This window comes from Protomyctophum bolini (genome assembly GCF_963924005.1).
Source record: "Protomyctophum bolini genome assembly, chromosome: 2".
In the NCBI taxonomy this organism is placed as follows: Eukaryota; Metazoa; Chordata; class Actinopteri; order Myctophiformes; family Myctophidae; genus Protomyctophum; species Protomyctophum bolini.
Genome location: NC_137863.1, coordinates 27,902,063 through 27,924,220, shown reverse-complemented (window position 1 = coordinate 27,924,220; position 22,158 = coordinate 27,902,063). Strand labels below are relative to the sequence as shown.

The window sequence follows — 22,158 nt, the reverse complement described above, 5'->3', positions numbered from 1 at the left end:
CCTTGTTTAGATGAAGAAGGTTACTGTGGTTTGTCTCATACATTTCACTGGATTACCATCTGAAGTGCGGCGAGGAGAGCATGGATACACTACAACAAAAGACGACGCACAGACGGAAAGTTTAAAGGAAAGGCGGCAGGAATTACGACTCTGAAACCGGGTGACCACTTCTCAGGAGCGATGCGCGTAATTAAGTTGGATTTGTTCTTCGTGTTCGGGTGGTTACAACTCATCACTACGTTCTCGAATTCTTACATTGTTCACATCAGTGAGGATGCGGAGCTGAGGACAGTCGTAGCAAGTGTGGAGCAGAGCGCACTGTGCACTTTGGATCAGGTAATCGCTCCAAGATTCACACACAGCTTCATTAAGACGGACGCAGCGGCGGGTGTTGTGTTCGTGTCGGACACAATAAAGTGTCCCTCGCTCCGCTCGAACCCCTTCGCCGTCTACACTGTAGTGGACTGCAAGGACAATGGCTCTAGCTCCAGGCATCTCATCACCAGCCAGTACGATGTGCATGTTCATGGTAGGAACTGTTCAAACAAACATAAAGGAAAATCTAAATACGATATGGAGGTTATTAGTCTATTGAATCCCCATATCCATAATCTAGAGTGCCGTGAGGCAGGCTCAGCTTTATTCCATGTATGGGATCTGTTACCTGCCTCCTTGACCCACAGTCATGTCCACTGCGAAGTCACCAAGAGCTCCAAGTTTTACTTTTCCGAGGGGAAATTGTTTGCGTCTGAGACGCTGTGCTGGCGGCATGACACGCTTCATGAACTTGACTTGCATTGTAACCAGCTCAACGGAAATGCACTAGGGTCCAAAGTTCACAACATCTCTGTCCACTGGCGTGTAGGACAGGGCCCTTTCGGGCAGGTCCACCTGGGGAAGTTATTGGAAAAGGCTGCCCAGTCTGATTCAGGCATTGTGAGCAGGAGGGGGAAGAGAAGCGTCAACGGTAGCCCCCAGTTCCAACCACCGATGTACCAAGTGTCTGTGCCAGAGAATAAGCCAGCTGGTACCCCTGTTGTTGTTTTGAAAGCGGTGGACATGGATGAGGGTGAGGCGGGCAGGCTAGATTACTTCATTGAAGCTCTGTTTGACAGCCGCTCAAACAACCTCTTTGCTGTTGACCCAGCGAGTGGAGCTGTCTCTACCGTGGATGTACTTGACAGGGAGACAAAGGACACGCATGTGTTCCGTGTGACCGCAGTGGACCACGGCACACCCCGCCGTACAGCCATGGCCACCCTTACCGTAACAGTTAGTGACACGAATGATCATGACCCAGTGTTTGAGCAGGAGGACTATAAGGAAAATGTCCGGGAGAACCTAGAGATAGGTTATGAGGTCTTAACAGTCAGGGCCACCGACGGAGATGCCCCGGTTAATGGTAACATCCTGTATCGTGTCCTTAACAGCAATGGTTCTAATGATGTGTTTGAGATTGACTCAAGGTCCGGGGTGATCCGCACCAAAGGGCCAGTAGACAGAGAGGAGGTGGAGGCCTACATGCTTTTGGTTGAAGCAAATGACCAAGGTCGTGACCCTGGTCCCCGCAGTACCACAGCCACAGTTCACATCGTGGTGGAGGATGACAACGACAACGCTCCTCAATTCAGCGAAAAGCGCTATGTGGTGCAGGTGGCGGAGGACATGGCCCCCAACACACAGATCCTGCACGTTACAGCCACTGACCAGGACAGGGGGAGCAACGCGGTCGTTCACTTCAGCATCATGAGCGGAAACACCAGGGGCCAGTTTTACATTGACGCTCAGACAGGACAGATGGACCTGGTGAGTCACCTGGACTATGAGGCCAACAAAGAGTACACCCTGCGCATCCGAGCTCAGGATGGAGGACGCCCACCACTGTCCAACATCAGCGGCCTCGTCACGGTGCAGGTGCAGGATGTCAATGACAATGCTCCCATTTTCGTCAGCACCCCCTTCCAGGCCACAGTGCTGGAGAACGTGCCACTGGGTTACTCCATCATTCACATCCAGGCGGTCGATGCGGATTCCGGAGATAACTCCCGGTTGGAGTATCACCTCACAGAAACCACGCCCAACTTCCCCTTCATGATCAACAACAGCACCGGGTGGATTGTTGTGGCTGCTGAGCTGGACAGGGAGAGTGTGGATTATTACAACTTTGGGGTGGAGGCCCGCGACCATGGCCACCCGGTCATGTCCTCATCGGCTAGCATTAGTATGACCATCCTAGATGTCAATGATAACAACCCAGAGTTCACTCAGAAGGCCTATTACATGAGGCTGAATGAGGATGCTGCGGTGGGAACCAGTGTGGTAACAGTGTCTGCCGTGGACCAGGACATCAACAGCGCGGTGACTTATCAGATATCTAGTGGAAACACCAGGAACAGATTCTCCATTACTAGTCAGAGTGGAGGAGGTCTTATCACATTGGCGCTGCCCTTAGACTATAAGCTGGAGCGGCAGTACGTCCTGAGTGTGACTGCAAGTGACGGAACAAGGTTTGACACCACCAAGGTGTTCGTGAATGTCACAGACGCTAACACGCATCGGCCTGTGTTCCAGAGCTCTCATTACACAGTCAACATCAATGAGGACAGGCCCGAGGGCACCACTGTGGTTGTGATAAGCGCCACCGATGAAGACACCGGTGAGAATGCACGCATCACCTACTTCATGGATGACAGCATCCCTCAGTTCAACATCGACTCGGACACGGGCGCTGTCACCACTCAGATGACGCTGGATTATGAAGACCAGGTTTCCTATACGTTAGCCATCACAGCCCGGGACAACGGCATCCCTCAGAAATCTGACACCACCTACCTGGAGATACTGGTGAGTGATATCAATGACAACTCCCCCCGGTTCCTGAGAGACCATTACATGGGCTCAGTTATGGAGGATGTGCCGAAGTTTACCAGTGTGGTCCAGGTCTCTGCCACTGACCAAGACTCGGGACTCAACGGACGTGTCTTTTATACCTTCCAAGGAGGAGATGACGGTGATGGAGATTTCATAATTGAGTCCACTTCCGGAATTGTCCGCACACAGCGGCGTTTGGACAGGGAAAATGTGCCGATTTACAGCCTGCAGGCCTTTGCTGTGGATAAAGGTGTGCCTGCACTGAGAACATCTGTGAACATCCAAGTGACCATCCTAGACGTGAATGACAATCCCCCTATGTTTGAGGAAGAAGAGTTCGACATTATGGTGGATGAGAACAGCCCCATAGGCATGGTAGTGGCACACATATCAGCCTCAGATCCAGATGAAGGGAGCAATGCCCAGATTATGTACCAGATAGTCGAGGGGAATATTCCAGAGATTTTCCAGTTGGACATTTTCTCTGGAGAACTCACCTCCTTGATAGATTTGGACTACGAGACAAAGTCTGAGTATGTGATTGTAGTCCAGGCTACCTCAGCCCCTCTTGTCAGCCGTGCCACAATTCACATGAAACTTGTTGACAAGAACGACAATGTGCCCGTGCTCAAAAACTTCCAGATCATCTTCAACAACTATGTAACTGATAAGTCGAGCAGTTTTCCCACTGGAGTGATTGGACGCATTCCTGCCTACGACCCAGATGTCTCCGACCAGCTCCACTACAGTTTTGAGATGGGGAATGAGCTAAACCTAGTCATCCTGAACCAAACCACAGGGGAGATTCAGCTGAGCCGGGCTCTGGATAACAACAGGCCCCTGGAGGCCTCCATGAGGATATCTGTGTCAGGTGAGGCCATTATTACCTTTAACTGCATGCTTTTAACCCCATGTATTTTCTGAATATAAAAGAAGAGTAGAGGGTTAAGTAGGCTACATGTTAGAGAGATTTCTTCCTGTACTCTACTGTACTATGCTCCATCGTCATTTGAAATTTAAATGAAATTATCTGGAAGTGATGAGTATTTAAATGTGGGTTTCCTTAGCTCTATTATTCCAGTATTATTTCCTAATTTCCTTTAGAATTAATCATTCATGAGGAAGGATTAACATTCAATGCATGGCCTTTTATGTAAAGCCACTTCATCAACACATATTCCCATCAGTGACAAGCCCCTCAGACCTTTTCAACAATTCACTGAGCCTGTCTGGCAGTGACATACTTATTCAAGGTAAATTGTTGCATTTGGTTATTAGGTGGCCACTTTTGTCATCTTATTAAAGAGAAGACTTGTTTATACAACCCAGATTTTATCATTTCAATAGCTGTTCATCTGAGCATGTCTGTAGCCAAATGCTTGTGTGGGATCCACATGCCACTGATCACCCAACCCCCTCCTCCTGCTCCCTTAATTACTCATCATACGTTATACCATGAAAGGTTTCATTAAATTACAGTCTGCTTCTAATGAGTTTGTCTTACGATATTTAGAGATGACAGGTTGGGAAACACTGGTGTCATCTGTTTGAATGACTTGTGAAACAGTTACTGAACACTATTTATAAGAAGACCATATGTAATACTCAAGCATGTTTTCAGTTATCACTTAACCCCCCACTACACATTTTGCACAAATGAACACTTTATTGGCTATGATGTGACTGAATTTCTTTTTTTTTAATGTTTTTTTGAGGCTTTCGCCTTTATTTTATATTTTTTATAGAGGGACAGACAGTAGGCTGACATGAAATGGGGAGAGAGATGGGGGGAAGACATGCAGTAAAGGCCGTCGGGATCGGGAGTCGAACCCGCAGCTAACTGCCAGACTAAATTTCATCTGGGATAGAGAATGTTTTGTACTGGGATCTTGTGCGTGCCACTTGCTTATCCTTGACCTTGACTATCGTGGGGGGGGGGGGGGGTGTTATGAGATCAGCAGCCTGGGGCCAAAAATGGCCGATCTACATGCTCATAATGCATCGCAATGCGACACATTGTGAGGGTCTTGTAGAATATTTTTGGCAAATAGATATAGTGTAGAAGGAAAAACTAAAGGAGGGGACGTATAATTGAGCCCTGGGGACACTGGTCAATTAAGTATGTATTCTATGTAGGATTTAAGTGGTCAAAGATTGAAAAAAGGAAAATGTTGCATAGTAACCACATGTTTATTACGATACAGGCTTTGATTGTTGATTGTTGACATGGAATTATTCTAATGGCTAATTAAGTGCTATGTTCCTGTGGACACTCATACTCCTAATGCCAGAAACTATATTGTTTAGTCTGGGTAGTGGGTACAATAATGGATTGGATGCCTGCTTTGTTTTAACTATCTGGCCTCCCTTGAGTCTCCTTAAAAGAGGAGCCCCAAATGACAGATGAGATTTCTGCCTGTTTCTCTGGAGGACAATAGTGAGCTGTCGATTTTCAGAGGCAAGCGCTAGAGCACATTATGAGCTTCTGGTTGGGGGCAACAGCTGTGACTCTTCCAAGGACCAATTAGAGGCCTTGTTTCTCCGTGCTGCGTCCAGCACCTGCTGGGGTATATGTGTCAGCACCCCTGCTGGGGAGAGAGGGAGGTGGATGGGAGGGATAGAGGGCAGGACGAGAGAGAGAGAGGGAAGTGAAGGAGAGATGGAGTAAAGTGATAGCATTAAGTGGCATGAATTGGAGGATGCACAGAGAACTGCAATATGCAGGGTTCATCATTAGTGAGGCACTACTGAGGGAGATTGGGGTACAAAGATGAGCCGATCCGAATACTGTTGACCACAATTTATAAAAAAGCTTCTCCCTCAAGAGACCTCTGGAGTATCCCTATTATCCTTTTGCTTTATGCCGTTTAGGAGGCCACTTCTGATGGATGATTGTTGACAGGGTCGTTATGTCTTGTTAGACTGTTATTAACGTAGTTTTAGATTACAATACCACACAAGTATTGAACAGATGTTTTATTTTGATCTTTACAATCCCCAGATGTCAGGGTCCTACAATAAGGTATTATTTAGCATTTATCTTGACAAATTATTTATTATTATTTATATTTAATTAATTAACAACACCCACGACACCCACAACACCGCTGTGTTGTATTGATAAAAATGTAACTAAATGTTGTGGTCATAAGGAAATAAACCATGAATTATAAGATGGTAATACTGTAAATGCACCATGGTCAACTAGGAGGACACAATGTAGACATGAGAATTACAGTAGTTTTTCTACAATGTCAGATGTAGCATTTGAATTTACTGAATTCGCTGCATTCAAATTATTCTAAATAAATAAAAAATAGCAGTGTTAATTAGAATACAGCTACTTATCTATTTACTAGCACTTTTTAGCTCTCTTAACATTGATGGTTCCAATAATTCAAAACAGCCACAAAAAGAGGGTAACACCTGACTAATGGACTCGATTAGACAGCGTATGTGATTGCTAGAGTGTGTGTTTGTCCGTAGCTAATATTGCATAATACTAAGGCCAATCAGCATCATATTTCTTCCTAACAGGCCATGGACCTCAATTCAGACAGATAACAACAACCATGTAATTTTATATGTATTGTTGCAGTGCAATCATCCCGTCCGTCTATGGACCGACACTAGCCAAATGTATGCTGCTGCATGCATGAGTAATCATAACGGCAAGTAAACATTTTGGCAGTTATGTTCGTCAACTACATTAACAGTATGTTTTATAATTTGCCCTATTTGCTGAACTAGTCCCATACTTCCTCTCGTAAAGGACAGGCAAATGAAGTATAGGCCAGCCAAATCTGCCACATTTCAAATGTAAGAGTAATTATCAGAATCCTTTATTACATTACCCTGTGTAATTCACATACTCGGGCACAGCCCAATACATTATCATCACATGCCCCCCAGGCCCAGACAGAGAAAGATGGTGAGAAGTAGACAATGAAGGTGTATGAGAGAGGGGGAGGAAGACAATAGAGACGATGTACTACTGGTAATCAGTAATCACATGCTTTGCTTTAAATGGTTGTATGTTGGGTTCAAAATTTTCTCCCTGAGTTAAAGGTAGTGGAGTGAGATAGAAGATAGTCAAAGTCACACCAATCCAGGGAGTTATGATGAGAATTCTGCTCACGGCGCTGGTTGGGAAGCGCTATAGGCTCTAGGATTAGTTTTAGTGCATCTGAATCCTGGGATCTGTCTGTTCTCTGTTGACATACTAGGGAAGTGGAATACTGTTCCGAGGCAAGCATGAGCTTGCATAAATAGGTGTTTGCATTTGATGGGGAAGGATTTTGTCTCTTTCATCCTTGATAGCTTGCTATAGGAAATGCAGATAGTTTTTTTTCTTAAAATGAATTGTATGCTTTGCGTATGGTATTATAGTAGGACAGGAAATGCAGTCCGAGTGGATGTATATTGTCATTTGTCAGGGCGGCTGTGAGATGAATTTGAAACCCATGGCATCAAATCCATGCACCTTATCCCACCATAACATCCTGTCCTTTGTTTGGATAGAGAAAATGTACAGACCAAGCCACCAGAACTGAGATTGAGCAGTCAATTATACCCTTGACTAATGAAGGCAGGCTTATTCTTTTCACATTGCACTGCAGTTTTATACCAGAAAATACAAATGACATGTCACAAGGAATCTCTAAAGTTCTACAATTGTGTTCAAAACCTCTCCAGACCTCTTGATTTATGGCTTAGCAGTTACCTCCTGTTTTCAATATTTTATTGAAAGCTGCAAAAACACTCACAAAATCAGATTTCATGTTGCCCACATAGCCTATAAGTATTAACTCATAAGTAGCATTAAGTGTTATATGGAAAGTATTATAGTTCACAGGTGGTGTGTATGTTTTATCCCGACAAAGTAATTAGTTGTCTTTCTTCTGTTGACAGCTGAAGCTTCTGGAGACAATCTCCATTTTATTATAATTTCTCTTACAATCTTTTAGTGCAAAACTCTGAACAGAACATACCTTTTTCTCAATGCACAAAGGCTCTGTAGTGCTGTTGAATGTTTTCTCTTTTCCGCCTCTTGATTGGCATTATCCTTGCATGAAGATAATGCTACAAGAGTGGAATTTTAATTGAGGAAGCTCCTCTCCCCCATATCTTCTAAAAGAGAGCCTGTCCCAGTCGGTGCAATTTCATTACAGTCTATTAAGACTTTAAGCTCTGTGTAGATAGAGTTATTCAAGGGTTTTTGACTTCATGACTAAGCTGGGTGTAATATTAGCTGTTGGATGATAGCTGCAGAGAACTGGTGCTGTGGGGCCTCCAACAGCGGGACTGTTCGCTGTTCTATTATTATTACTCACCTCCAGTACACCTTCCTGTTGTTTATGCTATAGCTACACCTTAATCACCCCCTTGTGGTTCGTTTGTAGTGGTATAGCCGTAGGTTTGTAGTGGCATAGCCGTAGGTTTGTAGTGGCATAGCCGCTTGCGTAGTGCGTACACACATGTTCTGTTTGTGTGTGTGTTGTGTGTTTTTGATTGACTTGTGCCATCTGTAATCGGCTGCCTGCATTTTATTCTCTGCGCTTTACTCACCTCCCACGATGGCGTTAGTCACCCTTGCAGGCTTGCATGGAATGTTTGTATCACATTTTCTCTTTTTCTCCCTTTAACATCACCTATCACCTTGATCCTGTTTCTCTGTCCCCTCTTTTTATTGGCCTGTCATCCATTCCTACTTTTCTCCTATCTTCCTGTGTCCATGGTTCTCACCCCTGCAACCTCCGCTGTTCCCTCCCATCATTTCAAGCTCCTCCACCCTCTTTCTTTTCTCCCCCTCTCTCCTTTGAGTGATGCCCCCCCTCCCTAGTGAAAGGAAGAATGCTTAGAGAAATGCTTTGTTAAGCACCCAGTTGTCATGGTGAACCCAGCAATGCTTGAGAAATTCCTTGTGGGTGGGGACAAGGGGTAAGGTCCCTTTTGTGAAATGAAGATTGGGGGAGGGGTAGCACATAAAGTTCTAAAGTGCAACTGTCCCCCTCTGCCTCTTTCTGGTGAAGTATGTGGTCTTTCTTTGGACCAGGAAAACTATAATGCTTGGAGTCACAGTGACCTGTCCTCCTGGCCATTCTTTCACTGTGCAGTTTATAAATACTAACTCGGCCATATTTCCACCAGTGACTTTTTAGTTGAAAGCTGAAAATACAGCCTTGTATTCTTTTTTATGTCGTTCTTGTTTGGGCATAACGTTTTTATGTTTATTCTGTGATATAATGCCTTACTTCGTCACACTACAGTGTCACACAAATGTAGCAGAAATAATGATAAAGTCTGTGTTTTATACATAGTATAACCAATATTAAGTAGCAGCTTGTGAGTGTGACTAAATAATTACTACTGGATCCATTGTTATTTTTTCCATTTCCTGAAAAGTAACAGTTTTGGACATAGATACGAGGTTTCTAGCCAACAGTGACGAAAAAAGTGATATGACAGTGTTGTCCCATGGTCTTTGATTTGTGACATGGATACCTCCACAAGGTTATCTGATTCCACGCCGTCGGCTTGTTTCTCAAAAGGAGAACATCCCTTTGTGGGCCTTGTTTCTTGCTTGGTTGCATTGAAGGTCTGGATCAGTTTTGGGGGCTGGTAGGTGGGGGGTGGAGTGGTATGACATCATTGCTGGGTGGTGGGGATGGGGGGGGGGTCATGTTTGGTATTAGCATTGGTGCATCGCTGGGGTTGAGGCCTCTGATGGCGTTTGCAAATAATCTCATGGTTGTCCTGTATTGTCCCCACTATCACAGCAGACAATGGGGGGGGGGGGGGAATTTAGCGGGCTCTGTCTGGGATCACACCCCACTTTCTTTGTAACAACTCATTTGCCCTGATGCTGTCTTAAGGAGTTTCACTGTGGTCTTATTAGTCAGCCATGAAGTATCCATCCTGTTTATTGTATCAGCTGATGTGCTTTGTTTTGTGAACTAATCTACACTGCAGTAAAACATTTCTTGAGTATGAAAACCCTTACTACAAATTACATGTTGTCTTCCTGTGTAATAATTGCAATAATTAATAAAACTAATTTAACAGATTATTAAAAAAAGATAATCATTAGTTTACTAAATAATCAATTAATAATCTATCCCTATTTAGGGTAAGCATAAGTGAAAAGTTTAAAAAGTAAAATAATAATAAAATATAGTGCAAATAAATTATCACAATTTTTGCATGACACCACTGTGCATGGCACCATTGTGAGACGAAGTATGAAATAACTCTTAAGTGGTTCATTTATTAAGTAAAAAAAACACGCTTCTCTGTTATTTGATTAATCGAAAAAACGATAGAATTTAAGAAGATAATCAATAGATAGAGCCCCAAAGAATTTAAAAGGATAGTTAGATAAAGCCCTGAATAATAGTAAAGACATTATTGTGTTTATGTTCTTGACCAACACATATGTTCTATGTTCTGACACATATGTTCTGTGTTTTAACACACAGCTGCCTTGTAAGCGTGATGTTGTGATGATTCACAGTGACCTGTGAATGAACTGTACAGACTGGGTTTGTATTGTACTCCAGTCAGTGGTTTGGTTTGATGGTAGTCATTGTGGTAAGACGTGTGACCAATGAGACAGTGAACCTCAGTGTATAGGAAGTGGCTACATGTATTGCAAAGGTTATGGTTAATCACATAGGATGCCTGTGAGTTCTAGCTTCTTTGAACAGATGGTTTCTGTTTTCTTTTACACTGTTTTGTTTCACATTGACTGAGTTTTCCACCGACTGAACCAACTTGAGGCAATTTAGTGATCAAGATGGCTTTGACATTTTAAATTCATAATCCCACACTAAAGTTTGACATAATTCCCATGTTTGTCTTCCCACAATATTTTTTTCTTAAGGGATTCAAACATAACTGCATCATATGATTACATTTGATAATAATCATAATTATTATTTTGTTTTCACTTTTCAAAAGGCTGTTTCAAAGTGCTTTACAGAAAAAGACACAATTACACAAACCATTATATTAAAACAACACACAATCAATTAAAATATAGAGCATAAGACCCCATAATACAGTAGCCTAATAAAAAACAATTAAGTGCTAAATGAGGAATAGCATTTACCATAGAACAGATTTACTATAAAAATGCCTCCCTGTAAAAGCACGTTTTGAGAAGTTATTTTCAGAAGTGCTTTATTTTGAGCTGGGGTTTGCTAGCCTCAGTTTCTCAGGTAGTGAATTCCACAGCTGTGAGGCTCTATAATGCTTGGTTACCCGTGAGGCGGGCTGTGGGAACAGGCAGTGCCTAGGCTCATATGGTGCAATTATATCTATGATGATATAGGTAGGAGCAAGGCCATGTAGGGCTTTAAAGTTTAAAATCAATTAGCCAGTGTAGCATTGATTGCAGTGATGGTACTGGCCTGGAGATGGCCTCTTGGCTGATCCCAGAATACAGGGAATTACATGGCTTTTTCAAGGTCCGCCTGAGATAAATCTGTTATACAATATTCTTAATTAGAGAAAGAATGATTGTACTACATTTGGGTGATTTGTATGTCAATACAAATTGTGGGTGGAGTGCTTAACATTGGAGGACAGGTTCCCAAGTTTCTTTCCCAAGCACCGGTCAGATTAGTTTCAAGTTTTGTGACACCCAGCATTTTATATCAGAGAGACATGTCACATGTCATAACATGAGAGAAGTTGACTGTCATTAACAGTAAGCAGAATATAAAGTTGGGTGTTGTCATCATAAGTATATAAATAGAAAATAATTGGACCAATAATTGACCCCTAGGGAACACTACGCGAGAGGGCGGCTAGGGATAAGAAGAATGAAGCTTGCAAGAGCAAAGTCCTTAATGCCAACAGTTTCCCAGGCGTTAATCGAATGCTGAACTCAAATATATCTACATTAAAAATGAACAAACCTCAGAGTCTGCAGCGAACAGTAAGTCATTGTGGTAACATGAATAAGAGCTGTTATCTGGTGCTGGGCATGGATTGTTATTGCTCCAAAATATTACTGCCATTATGTAAAATTAATTGAGTCAACATACTTAAAAAAACAAACGAAAAACAATTTGAAAAAGTACGTTTTACCGAAATTACGTCATAGGCCGACATAGGTACTAAAACAAGAAATGACATGCTCAGTATGTTTTCTATACCAAATGAGTATTGGTATGGTTGAATAACAATCTGATGCTTGGTCACTTCTCTGCATGCTAATGACTCTTTACTATTGCGCTGACAGCAGTTTTCCTTTGATATGTAAATGTATGATTTGAATGCGCAGATCCTTCTATTTGGCTCGAAGCCCCTCCATGTTAACCAAAGAATCTCTGGAATGCCGTGTTCTTATGGCTAGATAGAAAAGTTATCGTTTGACTGAGGATTGGTGTCTGTTTTAAGCTATACTGGCTGTTGTGATTATATACTAAGTACTGGACCCTCATCTGGTTCTGGTGTGTGACGACCCGGTTGAACATTTCCATGGTTCGGCGGCGGACAGACAGACAGGCCGGCCCGGGAGAAGATATTAACATGACACGAGGCTGGTCACATTAAAACGTTCACAAAGTTTATTACACATACAGCAACATACTGTATATAGCTTGGATACTTCATGTCCTAATGACGTCACTGACTAGACATCACAATCACTGCCTGCAGCACGCGGCCTTCAGCGTGCTCTAACACAGCTCTAAAGTATGTTACAGTTCAGGCAGTGCACAATACATATAAGTACATTGTATATTCACGTACAACTACATTGTACAAGTACACAGCATGTTGTATACTACAACACTGGCCAGTGGCCACAAAATAGTACAAATACATTTTCTTCCACGATTGTCAGCTGTACGCTTCTGAGTGGTGAAACTGGCTTGTGGATCTGCTCTATAAATCTTCTGAATTAATGGTTTGACATTGAACTACTGACACATTTCCTTTACTGGATTAAAATACAGAATATCACAATGGAATCTAGTTTTTTTTGCACACTTTAGTATTAATAAAGTTTGATAGGGGTGCAACAAAGTATGCCTGTATTATTTTTCTATCTATTCTGTCTATGAATATTTATTCCACTTTATTCCTTTTAATGATTGGGGGACAAAAATGAAGAGGCCGCACAAACACAGAACTCCACTACAGATATGATAATGGAACATTATGATGCTCAAAGCACTTTATCTTGATCTAAATGGCACTAATATTGCTCAGATATGGATAACAGCAAATCTGCTGCGTAGGAGTTTGAAGCTCTCTATTCGCACCTTTTTATCAGAGAGTGAAATCTGTAAGTGGGCTTTGCTGTGATATATTATCTGCTTATATTAATTTGTTCTTAGTCTCATAGTGCAGCTATATTCCAACAATGGGACTTAACTATCATGTTAACCCCTTGACACCAGTTGCATTATCTAAACCCAAATCTGGAATCAGCCTCAATCTGCTCATCTTTGTTTAACGGACAAAAATAGCCAATCTACAAGCTCTCAACATGTTGCTCCATGGCACGTTGTGAGTGAGCATCCTATGTTGTAGCTTCAGGCCATTAGGCGATCAGATTATACCCAGGTTAGATCAAAAACATTGCACTACAGACGGTGATATGGTGATGAGAGCCATTGTAAGGAGGTGGACACCTGGCAGGGGGCATTGGTAGTATTTTATGTAGGAGGAGGGGCCATCAGCTTTAACCGTTGCTTGTTCTGTGGGGGGTCAAGAAGGGGGGAGTTGGCAGGGAGAGGAATGAAAGGGAGAGAGGGGGTGGGGGTTCTTCTATGAAGCTTATTCGTTTCCTCAACACATAACCTCCAACTTTAGCATCATTCTCCTCCCCATTCAGACTACAGTGCGTTCAGCCTGTTTCATGTTTCATCCTTAGTTAATTCAAGCACTGCAATGCATTCCCCAATGACTCATGTTCTCAAGGGCCGCTTTTCCTTTTGATCATCGGGAATTCAAAAATATTTTTTTTTATTAAAAGAACACCAAACAGGGCACACATGACTGATTTAATGAACGAGAACTCTGATAAGCATCATCTAGTAAATAGTGTTTTTTTCTCACGATCCCTGATCATTACAGCTTACAGCCTTGATGAAAAAGGGGGGAAAATACATCCAGCGTAGGCTAAAGTTCTGCTCTTTCATGCTTTAACCCAAATCGACCCTCATTAACTTCTGTAGACGACTCCTACTTCTTTTGATGGAGTGCTCATTGAGTTGCAGCCCAGTAAGCGGGGTGTGGTGTTCTGCAACACACAGACGCAGGTAGAACAGAACTCCTAGTTGCAAATTCAAAGACCCCCATAATAACTCTGAGAGTTAGTAATGGCCTGTGTGCTGGCCTGTGTGCTGCAGAAAATAATATTTGATTGATTTCTGCTGCCAAACATTTTGATGCCCTCTGTGATGTTAAATGGATAGACAGATGCTGTGTGTCTGTCATAAGTTGTGAACATAACATGTGTGTGTGTGTGTGTGTGTGTGTGTGTGTGTGTGTGTGTGTGTGTGTGTGTGTGTGTGTGTGTGTGTGTGTGTGTGTGTGTGTGTGTGTGTGTGTGTGTGTGTGTGTGCGTGCGCGCGTGCGTAGTGTACTGTATACACTGGAGGTACGTATGCACATACAGTAAATATGTTGCATACAATTTTGTCACATTTGTGGTATGTATATACAGGTATACAAGATAACTTGTTTAAACATGTACATGTTTAAACAAAATATCCTGTGTCACACCAATGTCTTGTCTAATTTAGGGAACAGAACTGTTCTGGGAGTGTTGTCCTGCTTTATGGACTGCAGCTTACCTATCATCAAAGGTTCCAGTGTTGATGTGTCTCAGACCACAGTGTGGTTTACTTGAATGCTGTAATGAATAGGAACTGCGCAAGAGGCAGTAATCCCGTCAAGGTGATGGCAGAACAAAGCTATTCTCTGACTTTGCTACACCAACGCTACAGAAAGCACAACCCCAAAGTGTAATATATTAGGCAGGGTCATCTAAGGGCAAGCACAATCCCAGTAATTAATTTATGCAATTACCATGCTATACCAAGGGCACAGAAATTCACTTTAATTGAATCACACTGTCTTATTGTCATCCCCAATGGGAGTGCGCTCCTAGGTCGAGCTGTGTGATTTGTTCTGATCATTGTGTAGAGTAGACAGATGTGTTGTTCCTGTGAGTGTCTGAGGGATCCTTGCGTGGACTCAACACTTGAGCGTTTGTCAGCAGCATGTAAACACGACAGTGTCTGCCAGGGGAGTCGCACTAGTACAATTGTTTGTTTACCATTTGCCATTCTTTTGTAAACCTCCATGTGTTGACCTGGCAGTGCGTGACGGTTGAGGCAATTCTGATTTAATAGGCAACGGTTGCCGTTTTATAATCATATCAATACCTTGATGCTAAGAAATGTTCAGCATACTTATTTTGAATTATCACCTCAATCAAAAAAAGAACTTGCAGCAAGCAGTTAGTGCAAAACTTTTCTGCACGGCTTGCTAGGTAGAAAGAATGCAAAGTCGACCAACAGCCTTTAATTTCCCTCTGAAGTGATATTTAATTTATGACCTCTCCACTGATGTTAGGAATGGGACCCTGGCTTCACTACCCTTTGATCCAGTAGGTACTTAGTGCGTGCTGCACATACTGTAGTGTTCCTGTGTAGAACCGACACATGGGCTGCTGGTAAGCCATGTTCCCTACTAGAAAGTGTGCCAGCATTATGCAAGTATGCAACGCACAACTGCCTTTGATGGAGCTCCTGTGTGCCCCATATCGCACAACGAATATGCCTTGTTCATATTTCTATCTTCTATCTGTGGTGTCATCATCATCATGGGTCTGATGTATGGTTGCTAGGAGACCTGCTTGATGATGATTATTTATCTGTCTACCATGGTGATGAATGGTATTTTCATAGTTCATCCGCATGTTTTGGAATATACGTCATGGACTGCATGTTAGTTTTTAAATAGTCAAGGTGTACTGATTATATAATTTAAATGCTGCTGTTTCCCATTGCCTTTTTGAGGGGCGCTAGCCCCTCCTATACCCAGCTTTCCGGGTCTGTGTAAGTGAAGACGCAAAAGTGAGGACACAAATTGTGGTTTGCCAGAATGAGATGATGTATGATGATGTATGAGTGCCACATATCAGGCTTTGGCCTGGTGTCAGTGAGGTCAGATGTAGAGTTGCTGGCCTGCTCCATATATGCAGATCTAGTATGTCAAACCATGTATGGCTATCCAGGGTTTCATGAGGTCAGTGTAGTGATCTTCATATAGATCCAGGTGTAGGTGACGATCCAGTGATTCCAGTCTTCTCCATGTATGGCTATCCTCAAGGTTTGATGAGGTCAGTGTATGGATCTTCATATAATGGAGAAACAGGTGATGATAGTCAGCTCCACGTATGTGTTGTACCAACTTGGTTCATTTGCTTGTCTGAGTCACGTCACGGCAACCACAGTGGTTATCATGAGACACAATATGGTCATATATTGACATTCCCATATTACTATTATTATTATTATATATGGGCCTAATATTGATGACATCAGGGATCTCCATATATGGGCATAACAGGGATTGTATTAGGGCATCGGATGTCACGTGATTTTTTGTAGTAAATGCGGTATTATTGCGACCTGTGGTCGCAATAATATTTATTATTTATAGACATGTTGAAGTAATGTTAAATACATAATGCTTTACATAAAACTGAAAAAAAGAAAAGCTGATAGTGTGCAAAAAATGAATGAATAGTATGAAAATTACTTATTTTAGACAGTCAAACAAAATTACAATATCTAAATTTATGGAAAAGCACCATGAAAAGCATTCATAGGGAATTAACCCAGTACATATAAAATGTATGTCTTTGTATATGTTTACCTCGCTTACAGCAAGTCGCTCTGAAAAAATTGTAAAATAAATAAATAATAATAAATAAATAAAACACTGTTGAAAGAGCTTTGGATACCAGCACATTTTAAGAAGTGACTTAATATAAGAGAAGACACAATGTATGTGGCACATATAGCCACCGTCCTAGTTTTAATGACCTTTGTCTCATGTCGTTACCCAGTCTTATCTTTCTTCCCCGTTTGTCCTGTCACTGACTGTCCAGTGTACAGAAATCAATGAGGCACACATTCCATGAATGCAATCTCTGAATAAAGCATGAAAGACTTCAATACAATAATGCTGGACAGCCTTCCCGGCTCTCTCAGCTGCAGGCAAGGTCAGTCCGAGGGATAGAGTGGCTGTTGATGTTTCTTTCTCTGTCAGCCATGTTATCTCTGTGTCCGACATGACTTTGTTGACATTTTTCTGGGCTCAAATTAGAGATGGGCAGCATTATGGCCCATGGACCATATATGGACCATAATGAGGCCGTAATAATTACTGTATATTTAATGCTTTCACATGCCTCAGCCCGTTTCAGTTATCTTTCTTGTGTTCTTTGGCAGTGATTAACTGCTCACTTTCTCCCTTCATTACCTTCCACATTTACATACAGAAACTTCATGCAACACCATGAGTTTTCGTCCTTTGTCACATTCACCATGAACATACAGTATATAGAACATACAGAAGCGTAATGTCACACGCCAATGTCTTTTCTTCCTTCGTCACCTTCAGCATTTACATACAGAATATTCATGTCACTCCCTGTTAGATCTTTACACTGAATCATTCCCATTTTTTGTAGGATTTTACGACATGCCATTCATAATTTATAAACGCTTGATGGTTGGAACTGGATTTCATCAATATTAAGTCTCGTAACCTTCTGGCTAATATTTTGTATTAAGAAAGGGAAGTACACAGCAAAATATTTATTCCTATACATACATTATATTTGTGTGCTCTATGTTCTAGGATGACAAACATTATTTGACAGACCAGTGATTATTTGTCAGATAAATGTCAGAATATGTTTCCTATTCAGCTGAAGATGATTTCAGCTGCGGAAAAAGGACAAATTAAGTACAAATTTAAATCATTCAATAATTTCCTGAGGCAACATCTGCTTTCCTTTAACTTCAACATAATTCCTAAATGCTTATCTTTAATATTCTCCTATTTTCTGATTTCTGGGCCCCAAAATGAAGGTATAGAGGTATCTTCTCTATGTATGTATTTGTTCTCATGTGGCTGCTCTGCCAATGATGCCTGCCATGCCTGGCTCACCTACGGTCCTCACACACAATTCTGTCCTGGCACCTTCACAGTCTCAGTGTGAGTTTAATCCTTTCCTGGCTCTACTTGTTAGCTACAGAGCGTTTTTGGCAGCCGGAGGCCCAGAATGGGTCAAACAACCCGGCTTAACCCATTCTGACCTGAGATCAGATTCATACGAGGTTTCCACTGGACACACACTGGTCTGATGAACCCATTCTGACCTGAGATCAGATTCTAAAAATGTCAGTCGTTCTTCGAATTTTTCAAAAATAGCAGACCTACAAGCTCGTATCGCGCCACTCGGTGGCGCGATATGAGCTTGTAGATCTGCTATTTTTCAATAGGTAAAGCATAACATGATGCTAACACCAAAATGGGTGCCCGGTCAGAATGGGTTAAAGGAGTGTCACACTCCATTGCTGGCATGTTGTCTTGTAACCAAATAACCATCCTTCCTTTACTCTTTCTATTTGCCCATCAATTCCCATACACTATCTATTAGGCAGAGGCTCCTTCCCCATGGAAGGACAACTGTTTGAAGGATAGCCCGGTTTTCTTTTTAGAGGAGATTCTCCTCGCACACAATTTCCCAGCACCATCTCACATTAAGCCCAGCCCAATGCTAGGATGAAAGAATGTGAATTAGCGGAGGACTAAGGCAATGTCTGTCTTCATACATTGATCCTAACCTTTAACAAAGTTGCATGTTCCGTGGGCGGTGTTTTCGCTACTACTGCCGCCGGAGAATCTATGGTCATGTGATTTGCATGAACAAAGGGAAGTCTCAGAATATTAATTGGGCATAAATATTTTGTTGCTTTGTGTGACTTTAAGAAATGCTTCATCAGTTCACCTGTGTTGCATGTGAGGTAGGGGTGTAATTATTCAACTGCATCAATTTAGAATGAAAAGATTATAATATATATGTTTTTATTTTGGCCAAAATAAATGGGGTAATTTATGTGAAGACTTTAAGGTTGCAAAAGACCTGCTTTAGTTTTGCTCATTGGTCTCAATGGTCTGTACTCTGTAGGGCCTACAGTGTTCTACAGTGTATACTGTACAGTGTAGGCGCTGTAACTGACTGTCTCCCATGAAACTCAGCTTGACATGTGACATTTAATTTGATTAGGATATGTCAGACCAATAATTGGACAAGGACAGATTTAATTGCCCTCGGAGCTATCCTTGGTTTAGCATAGCATACTGCGTAATTAATGTCAGTATTACTATTTCCACTATTTTTAATCTCAATATGGATTTTATAGTTGCTTATTGGATTTATTTTTATTGAAATCTTCTACAATATTTCTGATTTAGCATTTAACATTGACGATTTAAATGAATACTAGATGGGCCAGTATACGCAGCTTAGAATAAATGAAACAAAACATTTCCAAATGATCCAGCATGCCTGGTCTTCAACCTCCCAAAATGTACACGTCTCCCCTTTTTGCATCCCCCCCACTTGCTTCTGGCTGCTGCCTGCATCCATTACAAAACACTGGTGATGGCCTAAAAGTCTACTAAATGCATACATTATAATTATTGTAAATAACTATTTTTTAAGTGGTGCAAACCACTTCCTTAAGTGAGTATGTGTGTGGGTCCCTGCATGGCTGGCTGGGTATGTGTGAGCACGAAAACAGCATGGTTGTAACTCTGTCATTTCTCAACCGTTTCGGATGCAGGGAATCGGGCCGGCACCCTGGGTGCGTTCCTGTGGGGACCCCCACACGGAGTTGCACCACTTACTTCACACGGGTGTGATTTTTATTTTACAACTATGAAATATTTAAACAATCATTCACAGCTGTAACGTAGCTCAAGTATAGGATTATAAAGTTATTTTCGTATACACAGGTGTGTGTGTGTGTGTGTGTGTGTGTACTGTATGTGTGTGTTTGTGTTTGCGTGCGTGCTTGCGTGCATGCGAGCGTGTGTGTGTGTGAGCACGAACACACACATCTCTCTGTTTGATTGTTTGTTTGCATTCATGTGTGAGTGAGTGAAGTGACTCCCTCAGTCTGTCCTTTGATTGCCCTGTTTCATCTGCTTAGGCCCTGTAGCGCTCTGGTTCTGGAGTGGCTTGACTGAGAGCAGCAGGATTAAAGCTGTGTCAGACATGGGTCCGCTCTGCTCTTCTTGCTCTATCGCTCTCCTTTCCCCCTTTGGCACTAAGCGTTTAAACTTGCCCAGTGCCAGACAGAGATCCGGTAACTTTGGGCAATGCTGTTTGTTTGTGTGGGTTCTGTGTTACACCAGGGTTTACGGGTTCTGTTCCCTGGCCGGCTTCCAGAATCCCCCAAACAAAGCGTCCTATTGATTATCTTTGGTGGGGTGGGCGGGGGGGGGGGGGGGGGGGGTGGAGGTTGAGGCTTGTTTTCGTGACAGGTTTGATTTGATTATATGCGTTTTGTGTTTGCCCTTCTGGCTTCCACAGCAAGCAAAAGCCTGCAGGTCATCAGTGTAATAGGCAACAAACAGACTGTCACTCTTTGACCTCACTCATTACACACTAGCTTTGCCAAATGTGTCATGGAAAAATCTTTGGCATCTTAAGATTTGTTTTTGGACACTAGAGCAGTGGTTCTCAAACTTTTACATTTCCAGGACCAGGACCCCCATAACTCTCAGAGTCACAGATCTGTAAAGGTCCATTTAGATTCTAAATTTTAGAACCACCTCAACAAACCCTGAGGGTCATTGCCTGGACCCTTGTAAACTTGTAAACGCCAAGGTGACTCTGAAACAGGCTCAATTTGTAGGCTAGTGGTTTTTCAAATGTGGCAAAGAAAGGTATGCCTTGAAATGAAGGAAGTAAGGTCAATTTGTGTTGAACTCCAATTTCCTTTTCAAATATTTATTATAATTGCAAGTTTGGAACAAATATTATTACGCTCCACTGGACGGAAAGCGAATATGACCTGAGTGAAACAGGTCTATCGTGGCATCTTGACTGGAGCAGTCTGTAAGTTGTTTCTAACAATGATTTGTGTTTGTTAGCTACAAACAAAACTTTTCTTTCTGTTAGTTTTTATTTAGATGAGGCAGTCTGGGATTCAGGTCTTCATTATAATTTTATTCTTCAGTAAGCAATTGCCTGAGTGCTCCAGGAAAAAGACTTGGCTGATACTTGCTGATAAGCAGTTTTTCGTTGTACTGCCTTGATTTATAATGCAGAGAGCAGGACAGAATATCTGCTTAACAAAGTCATTACTCCATGAAATTGTGGGCATTGTATAACTGATGGCTGAGATATGCTTTGTCATCAAGGCAATGATGATGTTGGTAGATATACTGTAATAATATATAATCCTAAACTGTAAAATTTATAATAATAGAAATGTATCAAATCAAAATAGACAATTAAACAAAGCAGGGCAATTGTGTATTTAGTGAGTAAACATAATTTCACTTCACTTCCTGGGATTTCCGGATAAGGCAAGAATGTCTGTGAAGGGCGTGAAATTACTGTTTGGAAACTCGCAATGTAGCGTATTGTGCTCTGTCTCAATCTTGGCATTTGGTAGTTGGCCGTCTTGGCTTGTAACAACATACTTGGGGGAAAAAAACATCCCATTGTTTTGGGTTTTATGTGCAAACCGACGTGTTTGACATTGAGTAAACAGTATTTTGTGTAGCTGTTTTAAAACTGGTTTTGCACAAGGGTGTGATTAGGGGTCTCAGAGGATGGCAATTGCCACACCTTAGAGTTCGCACTTAACCTAAAATTAAAACAAATCTGCATGTTTTGTCCACCGTTTTGCACATTAATCAGACTATAATGACCGTTCATTAATAGTGCACCTGAGCTCTAAAATATCATACATTTCTTGGTTCCAATAGACTCAAAGCACCATGTGTGTTTATTCATGCATGGTATTTTCCGATCATTGTGTTTAATATACATTGCTTTCTATTGCTGCTTGCACATGACGGACCATACGTTCATACGTTGTCATTTGAGTGAAAGTTCCTGTTTGATATTGTGCAACATTGCAAATAGTTAGGACCAGCTGGAGGTTCAGTTTTGTGTAACTTCTGTGTACTTCGCATTGGATGAGCATATGATCTTTCTTTCACTGT

At 42.0% G+C, this 22,158-nt stretch overlaps 1 protein-coding gene across 2 annotated transcripts in view; it reads left to right on the top strand.

Moving 5' to 3' along the window:
* The window catches only part of celsr2 (cadherin, EGF LAG seven-pass G-type receptor 2), a 69,503-nt gene continuing 47,345 nt past the window's right edge, over nucleotides 1-22,158 (top strand). For both annotated transcript variants that reach the window (XM_080783420.1, XM_080783419.1), the window contains exon 1: nucleotides 1-3,742. In XM_080783420.1, coding sequence (XP_080639546.1) covers nucleotides 181-3,742 — 3,562 coding nt within the window. In that variant the 5' untranslated portion in view covers nucleotides 1-180. The remainder of the gene's footprint in view (nucleotides 3,743-22,158) is intronic.